Source organism: Vulpes lagopus, chromosome X (genome assembly GCF_018345385.1).
Source record: "Vulpes lagopus strain Blue_001 chromosome X, ASM1834538v1, whole genome shotgun sequence".
NCBI lineage: Eukaryota > Metazoa > Chordata > Mammalia > Carnivora > Canidae > Vulpes > Vulpes lagopus.
This window is the reverse complement of record NC_054848.1, coordinates 45,288,058-45,304,550: the sequence shown is the minus strand read 5'-3', so window position 1 is coordinate 45,304,550 and position 16,493 is coordinate 45,288,058. Positions and strand designations below refer to the sequence as shown.

At 44.7% G+C, this 16,493-nt stretch overlaps 1 protein-coding gene across 1 annotated transcript in view; it reads left to right on the top strand.

Moving 5' to 3' along the window:
- The window catches only part of SMC1A (structural maintenance of chromosomes 1A), a 44,343-nt gene that overhangs the window by 1,547 nt on the left and 26,303 nt on the right, over nt 1–16,493 (top strand). The window contains exons 2-16 of the mRNA XM_041740065.1: nt 3,389–3,577; nt 3,689–3,801; nt 4,725–4,928; nt 5,022–5,260; nt 5,923–6,181; nt 6,263–6,403; nt 7,244–7,326; nt 7,456–7,663; nt 8,637–8,822; nt 8,912–9,091; nt 9,207–9,353; nt 9,455–9,592; nt 10,426–10,542; nt 10,649–10,755; nt 14,655–14,796. Coding sequence (XP_041595999.1) covers nt 3,389–3,577; nt 3,689–3,801; nt 4,725–4,928; nt 5,022–5,260; nt 5,923–6,181; nt 6,263–6,403; nt 7,244–7,326; nt 7,456–7,663; nt 8,637–8,822; nt 8,912–9,091; nt 9,207–9,353; nt 9,455–9,592; nt 10,426–10,542; nt 10,649–10,755; nt 14,655–14,796 — 2,453 coding nt within the window. The remainder of the gene's footprint in view (nt 1–3,388; nt 3,578–3,688; nt 3,802–4,724; nt 4,929–5,021; nt 5,261–5,922; nt 6,182–6,262; nt 6,404–7,243; nt 7,327–7,455; nt 7,664–8,636; nt 8,823–8,911; nt 9,092–9,206; nt 9,354–9,454; nt 9,593–10,425; nt 10,543–10,648; nt 10,756–14,654; nt 14,797–16,493) is intronic.

The following is a 16,493-nucleotide window of genomic DNA, read 5'->3' as shown; positions in this document are numbered from 1 at the left end:
CTGTGTTCCTCCGCCCCAGAGATGTTCTAGCTAAATCATTTTCTAAAATGAGGGGCTATCCTTGCTGACATAGCTCAAACTCATGAACCTTCCCTGGAGTTTTGCCTGTTTTTGGTGCTCTTTGTAGACCAAGTTTTTTCAACAGCGCCACTGTTGACGTTTCTAAGATAACTCTTTGCTGTGGGTTTCTTCCTGTACATTGTAGGATGTTTAGTGGCATCCTTGTCTTTTACAAACTAGGTGGTAGCTCTCCAGTCCCCAGGTGTGACAACCAAAAATGTCTCCAGACATTGCCAATGTCCCCTGAGAGGTGGGGCAAATCACTCCCTGCTTCCTCCAACCTTGCTTCAGAACCAGTGGCCTAGAGGGGCTGATGCTTGGGGTTCCACTCCAGTTTCTTAGGATTTTCCTTTTGGAAAGAGCCAGAATCCACCTCTTAGCATTCACTCCTCTCAGTGTGGGTAGATTTGTATATCCAGCTGTTCACAAAAGACCTTTGGTTTGGACCCCCTCCCCCACCCCCCTAGTTCTTCAATGCTCACCTCCACAAGCCATTCCTTGGGTCCTCTCAGTGAATTACTCTTTTTCTCTGGAACGCAGTAGACACTTGGCATGTGTTAATGTTTATTTTCTTCTGTCTTGGTATTCATGGGATGTGTTTTTGTACCTTAATCACTGGTTTATGAGTGCCCCCAAAGAAGACATTCCTTAAAACATTTTATCCGTGTTTAGCTCATAATGCATGTTATAAAAATGTTTGCAATAGTGAATGATTGCTAGTAGGGAGGGCTTTGGTTCTGAGACATTCTTACTATCCCTGGAGAGCATGGGAGAAGCCCAAAGTTTGGAAGTGAATGCCTAAAAGTCTGACTCCTGGTCTGCATGGTGTGCTAGTCCTGCTCTGATACGGGAGCTGGAGCTAAGAGTTCAGACCTGTGTTAGAAGAGAACTGCCATTTATTGAGTACCACTGTGTGTCAAATACTTTATTTATTGGAGCCTTTTACATTTAAATTCTCAAAATGACCCTATCAGGGAGATATCTTGGTTTTATAGATGGGAAGACTGAAGCACAGTTATGATCACTTGCACACTAATTGATTCTCAGAGCCAGGATCAGAACCTGTGCCTGTCATGCTTCAAAGCCTTTGCTTCTGCCACTCCAACAGAGAACTATGTGCCAAGCATTATTTAAAAGGTTTTGCCTATCCGTTATGGTTTTTTAGATTTTCCAGGTGAGGGAATGGAAGGTCAGCTAAGAATTAGTGAAACTAAGAACCTGATCTATTGGACTAGAACCTGAGCTTTTTTTGTTGTTTTTTAAAGATTTCATTTACATATTTGAGAGAGCAAGCATGGGGGTGGGGCACAGAGGGAGAGGGTCAAGCGGACTCCACACTGAGCATGGATCCTGACATGGGTCTTGATCTCATGACCCCAGATCACACCCTGAGCCTAAATCAAGAGTCCAGTGCTCTACTGAATGAGCCCAGGCACTCCTAGAACCCATGCTCTTAATCACTGCCTTGTATTGCTTCTGTGGAAGGAATGGGGCTGCCATTTTTATAGCTGGGTAAAAAGGTGTGGGAAATCATATCCTCAGTTCGAGGTCATATAACATATTAGGGGAGAATCTTGAGATAGAATTTATAGCGATTTATATAGATTAAACTGTCCTCCAGTACTCCCCTAACCCCAGTCTTAATTAAAATATTTTTTCCCTGAGGTTAAAATGAAGAAATTAACAATTGTGACTCCACTATTGAAAAGATAACCACTCTTAATGTTAAAAATCTTATTTATTTGAATAGCTGATACGTGCACGCAATATATAAAATACAAAAAAAAAAAGTCCCAAAGGATAAATAGTAAGACTGCCTTCCCTGACCTATTACCTATTTTCCATTTGGGAAGTGACCACTGGTTACACTGTTTACATTTTCAGATTTATTCCTATGCCTTTGCCGCTCCTCAAGTTTTTATTTGAAAATATTCAGACCCACATGTGTGTTTTTGCTTAATCATTTGAAAGTAAGTTACAGACTTAATTATATTTCACCTCTAGGGATTCAACATTTGACTCCTACAATCATCATTCTCTTGTATCACCAGTAGATCATGATCATGTCTGGGAAAATTAATTTCCTTGTTATCAATTATCTAGTTTTTATTCAAGCTTCCCTAATTGTTCCCCAAAATGTCTTTTGGGTTTTTTGAAGGGAATCCGGAATCCAGTCAAAGTTCGTACACTGCCTTTGGTTGTTTCTCAGTAATCGCTTTCTGGAGTGGTTCTCCAAACCTTTCTTTTTAGACATTGAATTTTTTTTTTTAAGATTTATTTGAGAGAGCGAGTGTGAGCGTGTGGGGGTGGGGTGGGGGGTAGGGGAGGGCAGAGGGAGAGAAGTGGACTCCTGCTGAGTAGGAAGCCCAGGCTGAGACATGGGGCTCATCTCAGGACCCTGAGATCATAACCTGAGCGGAAATCAAGAATCAGATGCTTAACTGAGCCACCCAGGCACACCAGACATCCACTTTTTGAAACGATCAGGCTAGTTGTCTTGAAGAGCATCCTACATTCTCTTAGGGTTTCCTCATGGTGTCATTTACTATGTTCCTATAACTGCTGTAAACTGGAAATTTGTTTAGATTCAGGTTAAATATTTTTGGCAAGATACTTCATACGTGATGCTCTATGGGTCCTATTATATCACAATAAGAACATGCCCCTTTTTTGAGAGAGAGAGCACCATGATTGTGTGTGTAGGGTGGAAGGGGCAGAAGGAGAGAATCTTAAGCAGATGATGTGCTGAGTGGGGAGCCCTATGTTGGGCTTGATTCCATGACCCCAAGATCACGACCCAAGCTAAAATCAAGAGTCAGACCCCAACCAACTCATCTACCCTCGTGTCCCTAGCAATATGCCTTTTAAAAAATTATAGTAAAATATACATAGCAAAATTTGCCATCTTAACAAATTTTTGAGTGTACAGTTCAGTTGTGTTAAGTATCTTTACATTGTACAACTGATCTGAACTTTTTCATCCTGCAAAATTGAAATTGTACTCAATAAACAGCAACTCCCCATTATTACCTTCCCTCAGCTCTTCTTTTGTTTTCTTTTTTCACTTTTAAACTTGGTTGCGATGATACTATGTTGAGTTTTATATCTGCTTATTTCTTCTATTGTGGGCGTTTCCTCATGTCATTAAAGGTTGTAGAACAATCCATTATGTGAATATGCCCTTTCCTTAGATGGAGTTCTAGTCTTGCTTTAGGTAATAACTGCATGGGGACTGTTTTTCTAAGCTTTTGAACCAAGGCTTTAGTGAGGGTGGAGCAGTGTTTCCTGACTTCCTTCTCCTCCTTTGCTTTGCCCCCTACTCCCTTAGGTAAGTCAAATCTCATGGATGCAATCAGCTTTGTGTTGGGTGAGAAAACCAGCAACCTGCGAGTAAAGACCCTGAGGGACCTGATCCACGGAGCACCTGTGGGCAAGCCAGCTGCCAACCGGGCCTTTGTCAGCATGGTCTACTCTGAGGAGGGTGCTGAGGACCGCACCTTTGCTCGTGTCATTGTTGGTGGGTGAGGCTGGCCAGAAGGCTCCCCTTGGGTCCTGGGAGGTGACTAGACTAGTTGGCTGGGATAAGAGGGAGAACTGACCTTCAGCCAACTCATTCTCTGTCTTGTAGGGGGTTCCTCTGAGTACAAGATCAACAACAAAGTGGTCCAGCTACATGAGTACAGTGAGGAATTAGAGAAGTTGGGCATTCTCATCAAAGCTCGTAACTTCCTCGTCTTCCAGGTGAGCATTTTTGACAGTTATTGGCTATCTGCTGTTTGCCCATCCTCAGTTGGCCTGCTCCATCTTGAGCTTCATCTCTCCCCTGAACTAATGTAGTAGCTTCCTCACTGGGCTTACTGACTCCAGTCTGGATCCTTCTAGTTCATCCCTTAGGCTAGGTTCATCTTAGGAGGGCACAGATCTGTTTCTTTTTCTTCTTAAAGCATTTCAGTGATTTGTCATTGCCTCATGGTGGTGGTTCTCAAATTGTAGTCTCTGGATCAGCATCAACTGGGGACATGTTAGAATTGCACATTCTCTGGTTCCATCCCGGACCTATGGACATAGGGGCCCAGCACTGGGTATTTTACCAAGCTTTCTAGGTTATTATGCCCGCTAAAGTTTGAGAACCATTGCTTTAGCATAAACTCAAACTTATGCCCTTTGGTTCTTGCCCACCTCGCTAGCCCCTCATCTGCCAGTAGTTTTCCCTTCCAACCTGCATTCCAACCCAATTAAACCATTATAGGTCCCACAATTCACCTGCTTCCTTTGGCCTGAGGGCCTTTGCATATTAATTGTCCTTTACATGAAATAACCTTCAGTTAAGAAACTTAACTTTCTTCCCCATTTTTCAAACTCCGCATAGATGTCACCTTTGGGAAGCTTTCCTGGATAGAAACCCCTACCAGTCTCCCACTCGCAGCTTCATTTAGTCCTTTTTCTGTGCTACTTCTGTCACTGCATGTAACACACAGTGTTGTCTTTGCTTTTGTCCCTTTTGGTTCCTGTGCACCTCGAGGCAGGAATGTGCCCTTAAAGCCCAGTGTGAAATGTAGCACCTAGTGCAGGGAGAGGGTCAGTAACCTTGATTGAGTGGAAATGGGTAGAGGGAACTGGGACGGCTAAGATCTAAGTGGGGAGAGTGTTTTGACCTTTACTAGGGTGCTGTAGAATCTATTGCCATGAAGAACCCCAAAGAGAGGACAGCTCTATTTGAAGAGATCAGTCGCTCTGGGGAGTTGGCCCAGGAATATGACAAGCGAAAGAAGGAAATGGTAAAGGCTGAAGAGGACACACAGTTTAATTACCATCGCAAAAAAAACATCGCGGCTGAACGCAAGGAAGCCAAACAGGAGAAAGAAGAGGTAGGTGGCCAGGCTGCTACTGGGCTCTGAGGGGCCAGGATGGAGCTAGTGCCTTAGTGACGTACCCCTGCTTCCGTGTCCCTGTCTCCACAGGCTGACCGCTACCAGCGCCTGAAGGATGAGGTGGTGCGAGCTCAGGTGCAGCTGCAGCTCTTTAAGCTTTATCACAACGAAGTGGAAATTGAGAAACTCAATAAGGAACTGGCCTCTAAGAACAAGGAGATCGAGAAGGACAAGAAGCGAATGGACAAGGTAGAGGATGAGCTGAAGGAGAAGAAGAAGGAGCTGGGCAAAATGATGCGGGAGCAGCAGCAGATTGAGAAGGAGATCAAGTAAGAGGCAGGCCTGGGCCTGCAACCTGTGGGAAACCAAGAGACTATGCTGTTTCCTAGGGCTCCTCTGAGCCTAGAGTCCAGTGCTTGCACTAGTTTGCCTTCCTCTTGACTTGCTTTGGCCAGAACCAAGGACATTTCTTGACTTGCGTTTTTAGACAAAAAGAGCATTTAAGTACTCAGACTGGGTAAGATGGCTACTCATAAAAGAGAGGACTTGAAAGGGGTGGTGACCTTGGCAAGTGAGAGGAAGTGATGGGAGAGGCCCAGCTACTAGAATGGCTGGGAATGCCTTCCTGGAAGAGGAAAAATGGAGCTAGAAGTTTAAAGGACAGGAATTTGAAACGGTTAGATCAGATGGGTACAACTACACACAGGGCGTTCTTGGGAGTTGTTACTGAGGGGCCTGGCCCAGCTAGGGCCGAGGTAGGAGTGGTAGCTTTACCTTATGGAGTGGCCGGGATGTCAGGCTGAAGCCATCACTTCCAGAGAGTAGTCAGATTGCCCCTTTTTTGCAGATCTGTGTAGCATCAGGCCCTTGTTCTTTAGGCAATTCCCTGAGGCTGACTGGGGGCCTCAGGCCTCCCTTTGGGTATAAAGCCAGGGAACCCTCCCTTCTCCCACACTGCTAACCAATTTACTGCCCTCTGTACTGGCAAAAGGGAGAAGGACTCAGAGCTGAACCAGAAGCGGCCTCAGTATATCAAAGCCAAGGAGAATACCTCCCACAAAATCAAGAAGCTGGAAGCAGCCAAAAAGTCCCTACAGAATGCTCAGAAGCATTACAAGAAGCGTAAAGGTGATATGGATGAGCTGGAAAAGGAGATGCTGTCAGTAGAGAAAGCCCGGCAGGAGTTTGAGGAACGGATGGAAGAGGAGAGTCAGAGTCAGGGCAGAGACTTGACCTTGGAGGAGAATCAAGTAAGCTCTGGGAGGGTTGGGGCTGGGGTGGAGGATTGCTGTGCTGACAGAGACTGATTCGGTTGGTTGTTCGTAATGTAGGTGAAGAAATACCATCGGTTGAAAGAAGAAGCCAGCAAGAGAGCAGCTACCTTGGCCCAGGAACTAGAGAAGTTCAATCGGGATCAGAAAGCTGACCAGGACCGGCTGGATTTGGAAGAGCGGAAGAAAGTAGAGACAGAGGTGGGCATGTGTTTTAAGATGAGGGATACTGGACTGAGAAGAAGTGATAGTCTTAACAGTGATGACAATAGCTAACAACTACTGAACACTTACTATGTGCTAGGCACTGTATTTTATATGTATCCACTCATTTAAGTCATTTTCTAAATGAGGAAACAGTAGTGCAGATGTGAATTAATTTGTCGAAGGTCACATTGTTACGAAGTGGCAGAACCAGGATATGAACCTGGGCAGTCTAGCTCTGAAGCCACAGTCTTATCAAGTATACCTTGCTTACCGCCTTCCTAATAACAATACTAATAAAATAATAATAATAATAATAACAATAATAATAGTTGTCGTAGTACTCCAAGAAAAGCCTACAGTGTTCCAGGTATTCTACTAAGCTCTTTCTTTAAAGATCTAAAAGAAGATGGTGGGCATTAATATTAATAGCAGTACTGTGTTAAGCACTTAATATGTGTCCTATGAAGTGGAGGTTGCCTATATTTTACAGATGAGAAAACAGGGCAGAAAGCCCTGGAAAGCTCTATTTTGCATTGGTTTGAGCCTTCCTGATTGGTGAGGAAGGTAGCCTGGGCTAGGAAGAACACCATGAGAGGGTCTCAGGGCTCTGGGAGGCCCATCAGTTAGTGGAGCCACACTGAACACTGTTGTGTGTCTGCTTTTTGGTGGGTCTTCCCCATTAGTGACAGATTGTCCTGGACTGTTGGGCTCTTGAATGAATGGGAACATGGTGGTTATAAGCTGCTTATAGATAAGTCTATAACTCTAGGCCCCATAGTCTTAGAGATAACTTGCTCAGCCCCTGGTGATGATGTATATTTGTCTTTCTTCCAGGCTAAGATCAAGCAAAAGCTGCGGGAGATTGAAGAGAATCAGAAACGGATTGAGAAACTAGAGGAATACATCACCACTAGCAAGTATGTGGCTCTGCAGCCTTTCCTTTTCCAGGCCTGTTCTTGTGAACCCTGTCTGTCCTTGTGAGTCCCTCTCTGCCAGGAATATTTTCTCATCAGCCAGGGTAACCCCTGTATTCCCTCACTTTGTAGGCAGTCCCTAGAGGAGCAGAAGAAGTTAGAGGGGGAGCTGACAGAGGAGGTGGAGATGGCCAAGCGGCGTATTGATGAGATCAACAAAGAGCTGAACCAGGTGATGGAACAGCTGGGGGATGCCCGTATCGACCGCCAGGAGAGCAGCCGCCAACAGCGAAAGGCAGAGATTATGGAAAGCATCAAGCGCCTGTACCCTGGCTCTGTGGTAAGAATGGAAAGGGAGCTCCTTTCCTGAGCACCTACCCTCCCACTCAAAGTCAGATAATTTTCCCAGCAGCCCTTTGAGGACAAGATTGCTAATCCCTTATTTAAAGCTGGGGGAACAGGCTCAGAGAGGTTAAATGACTTGCCCAAAACAGCACAGCCTGTAAGTGGAAGGATTACAGTTTAAACCCAACTTGTTCTGACTTATGACCTCATGTTTTCATCACACCGCTTGCATCTTCCTGAAGGTTCTGTCTTGCTTTGTTCATTCCTCTGTGGAAGACAGGGAGACAGGAGAGGCCTTTCCAAAGGGTAGGAGCCATGGATAGGGATTAGTCTCCTAGGAAGTAACTCTGTAGGCTTCTATATGATCTCCCTTGGCATGTACCAAACTATTCAACCTATTCATTTGCATATAGATACATCTTAGGCTTGGCCTCTTGAACCAAATCCTGAGTTCCCAGATTCCCTGAATATTATCTCTCTGTTGCTGTAATTCCATTCCTGAGTTCAACTTAATTTGTTTCCATAAATAGTTCCTGATCTCTCCTCTAGACACTGCTGGGGAATTCATAAGGATGAATTAGGCTCATTCCTTGCCCTTGAAAATCTTACTCTTTATCTGATAGTTCTTAGGGAAGCACAATTAGTTTAGGGGGGCATGGGGGACGTGAACTAGAAAAAGATGTATTTTGCTGGGTGCTTGTAAGAATTTGAGGTAACGTATATAAGGTATCTGATATAGTGCCTGGGGTAGCAGTGCTCTGTGAAATGGTAAAAATGAGGTTCAGAAAGATGCTTTTGGGATTTAGGCATGAATGAAGTGATTATTGTTTTGGGGCCAGAGTAGGCTTTTCCTCCATGGCATGGAAGCTGTGTTCTTCACACAGATTTTGGTCTTCCTCTTTCTAAGCTAGGAATTGAGCCAGTTCCCAAAAGCCTCATGCTTCAATTTGCTCTTCCACTTTCCTCAGTATGGCCGCCTCATTGACCTCTGTCAGCCTACACAAAAGAAGTACCAGATTGCTGTAACCAAAGTTTTGGGAAAGAACATGGATGCCATTATCGTGGACTCTGAGAAGACAGGTCGGGATTGCATTCAGTACATCAAGGAACAGCGTGGGGAGCCTGAGACCTTCTTGCCTCTTGACTACCTGGAGGTGAGGCTGGTGGGGATGGGGTCAGGGCAGTGTGAGAGGGTCCCTCCTAGCCCTCCATGTTCTACCACTTACTGAGTTTATTCCCACAGGTGAAACCTACAGATGAGAAGCTCCGGGAACTGAAGGGGGCCAAGCTGGTGATTGATGTGATTCGCTATGAGCCACCCCACATCAAAAAGGCCCTGCAGTATGCTTGTGGCAATGCCCTTGTCTGTGACAATGTGGAAGATGCTCGTCGCATTGCCTTTGGAGGCCACCAGCGTCACAAGGTATGGATTCCCTTGTCCATGTTGGAGCTGGAGATTCCTTGTCCACATTAGTATTAGAGATTCTTTTATTCATCTTTTCCCCCCTCTCTTCATCTCTTTTCTCTACTGTGTGTAGACAGTGGCACTGGATGGGACCTTGTTCCAGAAGTCAGGGGTGATCTCTGGTGGGGCCAGTGATTTGAAGGCCAAGGCTCGGCGATGGGATGAGAAAGCAGTAGATAAGTTGAAAGAGAAGAAGGAGCGGTTGACAGAGGAGCTGAAAGTAAGTCACAGGCTATAACATCCCTAGGGGTTGGAGTCCTAAACTACCAGGCTGGCCAGTCTGTTTCTTACGCCCTACCCCTTCTCTCTTGTCTATTTCAGGAACAGATGAAGGCAAAGCGGAAGGAAGCAGAGCTACGTCAGGTGCAGTCTCAGGCCCACGGACTGCAGATGCGGCTCAAGTACTCACAGAGTGACCTGGAACAGACCAAGACACGACATCTAGCCCTGAATCTGCAGGTGGGGATTGGCCTTCAACCCTGTCCTCCAAAGGCCACCCTCACATTCCTGGCTGAGGTTTCTCTGGGGTGGGAACTCCTCCCATTTCCCTCCTCCCAGCATGCTTCAGGGAACCAAGCGTAGCAGCTCAGACAGCCAGAGTTTTAGATTTCGGCTCTGTATGACAGGAGGCAACTTACTTAACCTGTCAGCATCAGGTTTTCATCTGTTTGTAAAGTGGGAGTTAGAATTACCACCTGCTTTATACCATTCTTACAAAAATTGAATAAACTCATACATGTAAACTACTTAGACTGACTTCTTGCACCCAGTAAGTGCCCAGTAAATTTTAAGATGCTATTATTAGCGTCATTCATTCAACAGATATTTGAGCTGCTTTGGAAAGTGAATTGAAAGTACTGGCATTTCAGTCTCTGTGGGTGGACATACTCTCTTAGATGTGTTAATGTGTTTGATCGTGGGGTGCTTCCCGAGACCAACCTGGGGGCATTATGTAAAATGTAGTATAAATATCCTTTTACCTTTTTCTAAAATCAAAAAGTCTGAATTCTGAGGATTATGGATAAGGGAGTGTGGACCTGTAATTGATGATGTTTGCCATGTGCCCAGCCCCATGGATTGAAGCTAGCTGACTGGAGGCTGGGAAGGAAGCTGTGTGACAGTTCACGCGGGAGATGATGGGACCCTTACTGGGCAGTTCTAAGCCAACTTCTCCCAGCCTGTGGAGAGCTAGCCCTTCCTGTCCAGGGGCCAGTGTGTTCATGATAGCTCTTTTCCTTCAAAGAGCCTGGTCTCTCTTTTTTTTTTTCCCCTCTCAACCCTGTTTCCTGCAGGAAAAATCCAAACTGGAGAGTGAGCTAGCCAACTTTGGGCCTCGCATTAATGATATCAAGAGGATCATCCAGAGCCGAGAGAGGGAAATGAAAGACTTGAAGGAGAAAATGAACCAGGTTGGTAGGGGACAAGCCATGCCAATGTGTGCCGTGGGGCGTGACTGGGGCTGGCAGCAGCACTCTGACCCAGGGGGCCTTTGCCCTTCCTCGCTTTTCCCCTCAGGTAGAAGATGAGGTGTTTGAAGAGTTTTGTCGGGAGATTGGTGTGCGCAACATCCGGGAGTTTGAGGAAGAGAAGGTGAAGCGGCAGAACGAAATTGCCAAGAAGCGGTAGGTGAAAGTGTGGGTCCAAGAGGACATGAGGGTGCCCTCGAACCCCCAGCCCAGATATCCTGGGAAATCGCATGCTGTCATAAGACAGGAAGGAGCTCTTAGAATGATGGGTGTTTGTTGTAGGTCAGCTTTAAAGAACAGGGATGTCAGGGAGGCAGTGTGGCATAGTCTCGTGGTTAAGAGGACCAGCTTAATTTTTAAAGATTTTATTTATTTATTCATAAGAGACACAGAGGGGCAGAGACATAGGCATAGGGAGAAGCAGGCTCCCTACAGGGAGCCCCATGTGGGACTTGATCCCTGGATCCTGGGATCACGCCCTAAGCCAAAGGCAGATGCTCAACCACTTAGCCACCCGGGCATCCCAAGAGGGCCAGCTATTGATTGATTGATTGATTGATGATTTATTGATTGATTGATTGATTGAGAGAGAGAGGCAGAGACATAGGCAGAGGGAGAAGCAGGCTCCATGCACTGGGAGCCCGATGTGGGAATCGATCCCGGGTCTCCAGGATCGTGCCCTGGGCCAAAGGCAGGCGCTAAACTGCTGTGCCACCCAGGGATCCCGAGGGCCAGCTTTAAATGTGGTTTACCTGGGTTAGAATCCTAGCTCCACAACTTTTTATCTTGGGCAGTGACTCAACCTTTCTCTCTCTCTCTCTCTCTCTGTCTCTCGCTCTCTCTCAGCCCCAGTTTCATTATTTGTAAAGTGGGTTAATATCAATGCCTATCTCATGGCATTGGGCACGTCAGATGAACTAATCCTTCTAAAGTATTTAGTATAATACTTAGCGCCTACTAAGAATACTAAATGCTAGCTTTTATTACTGTCATTTCTTGATAGGCAATGAGGAGGGGTCGGGGAAGAATGAAGTTCTAGATTGGAAGAGTAATAAGAGCAAAACAAAACGGTTTCTCTTCTCTTCTCCTCTTTAGTTTATTTGCTCATTTAACAAACTTTCCTTGAGTGCCTCTGTTGTACCAAGTGGTCCTGTGGTAGTTATTGGTAGGGGGATTGGGGATAAGACAGACGAACATGACACAGTCTTTGAAAGAGGTCACCCCCTGGGCCCAGTCTGCAGTTCATGTAGCCCATGGCCCATATAAATAAACATTTCATTGCCCTCCCACCCCTAAGCCAGGCTCAAGGGATATAGAATGATTCGTCCTGACCTGTCCCTGACCTCAAGGAGTTATGAAATAATTGGGGAAGCAATTAGATCAACAATTTCAGAACAGTGCCATTGATGCTGTACTTGAGGTACATAGAAAATACAGAAGAAATGTTCCAAGAACTGCAAATCAAGAGGAACAGTAAAAACAAGAGACCCTGGCAGCCTGGGTGGCTAAGCGGTTTAGGGCCACCTTCAGCCCAGGGCGTGATCCTGGAGGCCTGGGATCAAGTCCCATGTCAGGCTTCCTGCGTGGAGCCTGCTTCTCCCTCTGCCTGTGTCTCTGCCTCTCTCTCTCTCTCTCTGTCTCTCGTGAATAAATAAATAAAATCTTAAAAAAAAAGAGAGAGACCCAGTAGAGAAAAGGACAAAGGATGTAGTTAGCATTTCATAGAAAGAGAAGCATGCGTGTGTCTAATAACTACAAATTGATGTTCAGTCTTGTTCTTAATCAGAAATGCAAATTAAAACAGTCTAGCAGTATTTGGTGGAAATAAGTCTGCATAAGCTCTATGACACAGCAAAGCCACTCCTGAATATATATGAGAGAGAGAGTCTTGCCACAGGGTCACAAAGAAACACATTGAGGGTTGTGTATCTTGGCATCATTTGTGGTGTAGGACATTGGTGGCAATGTAAACAGCCATCACTTGGGGGAAATATAAGTTAAGTGTTATGAATATACAGACTATGCAATCCTGTATAGCAAGGACTGGATTTATAGGCAGTAACATGGATAAATTAATAACATCGTGCATTTGTGTAAATATAAAAACCAGGATATTTCCCAAGAATATGCATTTTTAAGGCTATATGTTTGTATACATGTACGTCACTTTGGAATGCATGCTCACCGTAGGGAAGATAATGGAAGTGGAAATCAGGGATGGATTGAGCCAAAGGAGACACGGGTCTTGCATAGACAGCGAACATCAACATGTTTATGAACTGTAGGATATAATTAACTGCACCAGAAAAGAGAGAAAACCCAGAAAAGTGTAATAGAAATGAAGAACCTGCTCACAACTGTCAGGAAAGCTTTTACAGGACAAGGAGTGATGAAATAGATGCCTATAGAGTGAGTAGGACTTAGCCAGCTGGGCAGCAGATAGAAGGAAGTTCCAGGCAGTGAGAACAGCATGCTCAGAGGTGTGAGAGAGTGTGCCTTGTACTGGAAACTAAGTAGTTTTGAATGTCTGGAGCATAAAAATGGGGTCAGGAAGAAGGTGGGAGTGGTGGACAGGTCAGCAGGGGCCAGATCACAGAGGGCTTTATGAGTCATGCTTAGGAGATTGGGCTTAAAATTGCATAGCTCAAAATTATAGAGTTAATTACATTTCATTTGGATTATAGTGACTAATAGGTTTAAGCTGCTAGTGTGACATCTGGCAGCATCTGTCACACCATATGGGGGGAGTGGGGGGGGGGCAGTTGGAAATTAGCCCTGCCTGGCCTGCTAGTATCTGGCTGCTGGTTACATACTCTGAGTTTCTGAAGAGACAGGGGACAGGGCAATGGCAGGAATCTAGTATTTTCTCCATGTTCCTTGAAGGTTCTGGGAAGGTGTGTGTGTGTGTTGCGGGGTGGGGGGGGGGGGGTAGTTGGAAAGAGCCAAAGTCTGTGAGCAAATATGAGCTGAATGCAGCCAGTATTCCTGTCAATACTGATGATAACAAAAATTTATTAAGTTTTAGGACGCCTGGGTGGCTCAGCAGTTAAGCATCTGCCTTTGGCTTGGGGTGTGATCCCGGAGTCCCAGGAAAGAGTCCTATGTCCGGCTCTTAGCATGAATAAATCTTATTTAAGATTTATGGATTTTTGTGGATATGAGAGAGACACAGAGAGAGAAAGATGCAGAGACACAGGCAGAGGGAGAAGCAGGCTCCATGCAGGGAGCCTGATGTACTCGATTCCAGGACTCCAGGATCATGCCCTGGGATCACGCCCTAGGCCGAAGGCAGGCGCTAAACTGCTGAGCCACCCAGGGATCCCCAATAAATAAAATCTTTAAAAAAAATTCTTATTAAGTATTTACTGTGTGTCCAACATGCTTCTAAGGACTTGATGCATATTAATTCATTAAAAAAATCTCCTAATAACTGTGAAGTAAGTACTATCATTATTTGCATTTTATACATAAAGAGACAGAGGCATGGAGAGTATAACTGACTTGCCTGAAGTTATACTACTAGTAAATGGCAGAGTTTGGAAGCCAGAGCTGTTTTCCTACCACATTATATTGTGGTGGTGCCTTAGGAAAAGGAGCCTGGGTTTTGGTGTTAGACCTGGCTTCGAAGCTCACATGTGCCATTTACTAGCTGTGTGGCCTTAAGCAAGGTCTTTTACCTCTTGGCCCTTATTTCCTCATTTGTAAAATTAGGATAATAATGCTTACTTGTGGAGCTATTAATTAGAGGATTGGAGGTAATTATGTCAAGTACACAGAAACTTAATAAGTAAGAATTATAGCTAGTGGGTTCAGGTGGACCTTTTTGTGCCTCCGAGGAACTTGGGAGGGCTCTGGAGTCTTCTAGTGTATAAAGGGGGATTAGTGGAGTTTGGCTGGATCTCCCCTGCCTTGTGCCATAGCCACAGGCTAGGCTGAGGGACTTAGTTCTCCAACTTCAGGGAACAGTTTTATGTGGATATGAGGGGATGACCTGAGTGGTGATTGAAATCCAGTAGTCCCTGTGTCCTGGACCTAGTTCTCCTTTCTCCCTGCAGTTTGGAATTTGAGAATCAAAAGACTCGCTTGGGCATCCAGTTGGATTTTGAAAAGAACCAACTGAAAGAAGACCAGGATAAAGTACACATGTGGGAGCAGACAGTGAAAAAGGATGAAAATGAGATAGAAAAGCTCAAGAAGGTAAGGAAGGAGAGCAAGAAAAGACATACTAAAAACTGGGAGGAAAACTTGGAAGAGATACGATAGAAGGGCAATATCCATAATTTATAAAGCCCTGTTGAAATAAGAAAACACCAAGACCTAAATAGGAAAAAAAAAAAAAAGAACGAGTAAGAAGCACAAACGGTTCAAGATGATTCAAATAGCCTGGAAACATATACACATAATTTAGCCTTATTAGAAGTCAAAGAAATGCAAATGAAAGCAACAATCAGATGTAATTTGCTTCCTATCACATTACCCAAGATCTTAAAAAAAAAAAAAGCCCCCCCCCCCCGCCCCCCCCAAGAAGCCAAATGATTAATACTGGCCACGGTGCAAAAGACCAGCATTCTTTTGCCATATGGCACCATCCATCAAGAATCTTTGGAATATACTTATCCCCACTTAGTAATACCTGAGGAAATCCAAAATGCTGGCACAGCTTTGTGCACAGAGGTTGATGTTTATTACAAACATTTATAGTTCCATATTGAAAACTCTCCAGTGTCCTCTGGGAATTAGAAGTTTAGCAAATTATGCTATATTCATACATGTATTTGCATAGTTTAGTGGTCAAATTTTAGTAGTATACGGACTCCATTTAAATAGCTAAGATCTTTAGTGTTGACTTAAAAAATCCTTGATGTTAAATATATACAGACATGCATACTTAGAGCACTTCACCAAAAAGCCAGAACTTACAAATTAATTTGTATAATTAATCACATTAATTTAGTACAACAGGTGATGGTGTTTTGCTGAAACCGAGTCGCTTTTCACATTGCACCTGTGCTGCTGACTGCCCCGGCTCAGTTCGAGTCGAGCATGCCTGAGTCACTGGGTATTGTCTGACGATTTACTTTTCCCACATTCCTTCTCTTTAAATTCCTGTGAAACATTTGTTCCTCTCATAGCATCCCCTCCTGAGGTGATTTGATCCTCCTCACTTGGCTTAAACATACCATTTTGATTTTTTATGTCTGACGATGTTTGGTAGTGGGGGGGGTGGTGTGTGTGTGTATGAGAGAGAGAGAGAATTTGATCCTCCTCACTTGGCTTAAACATACCATTTTGACTTTTTATGTTTGCCGATGTTTGTTGTTGGTGGGGTGTGTGTGTATATGTGTGTTTTCATTAAACCCTGATAATGAAAATAGTCCTCTTTGGTGTCACCTGAATCTTAAATGCAGATGCAGATCAGGTAGGAGTAAGTGGACATCTAGGTGATCCAGAATCATATTTCTATGACTGACTTTTTATTTTGGGATCATTTGAAACTTAGAAGTGATGAGACTATTACAAAGAACTCCCACCTATCTGTCACCAAGATTCATCAATCACTAGCATGCCATATTTGCTTCTGCATTGTCTGTGCCTGCATATTATTTTTATGGGCTGTTTGGGAGGAAGTGGCAGATAGGTTCCCTTTATGTGACTTGAAGATGAAAATGAAAACCAAACTTTCTTTGTTTAAACAATCAGATCTAAGGGTGCCTGGGTAGCTCAGTTGGATAAGCATCTGCCTTCGGCTCGGGGTGTGATCCCTGGTTACAGGGGTCAAGCCTCACATCTGGCTTTCTGCTCAGCAGGGAAGTCTGCTTCTCCCTCTCCCTCTGCCCCTGCTCATGCGCTCTCGCTCTCTTTCACTCGCTCGCTCGCTTACTGTCTCAAATTAA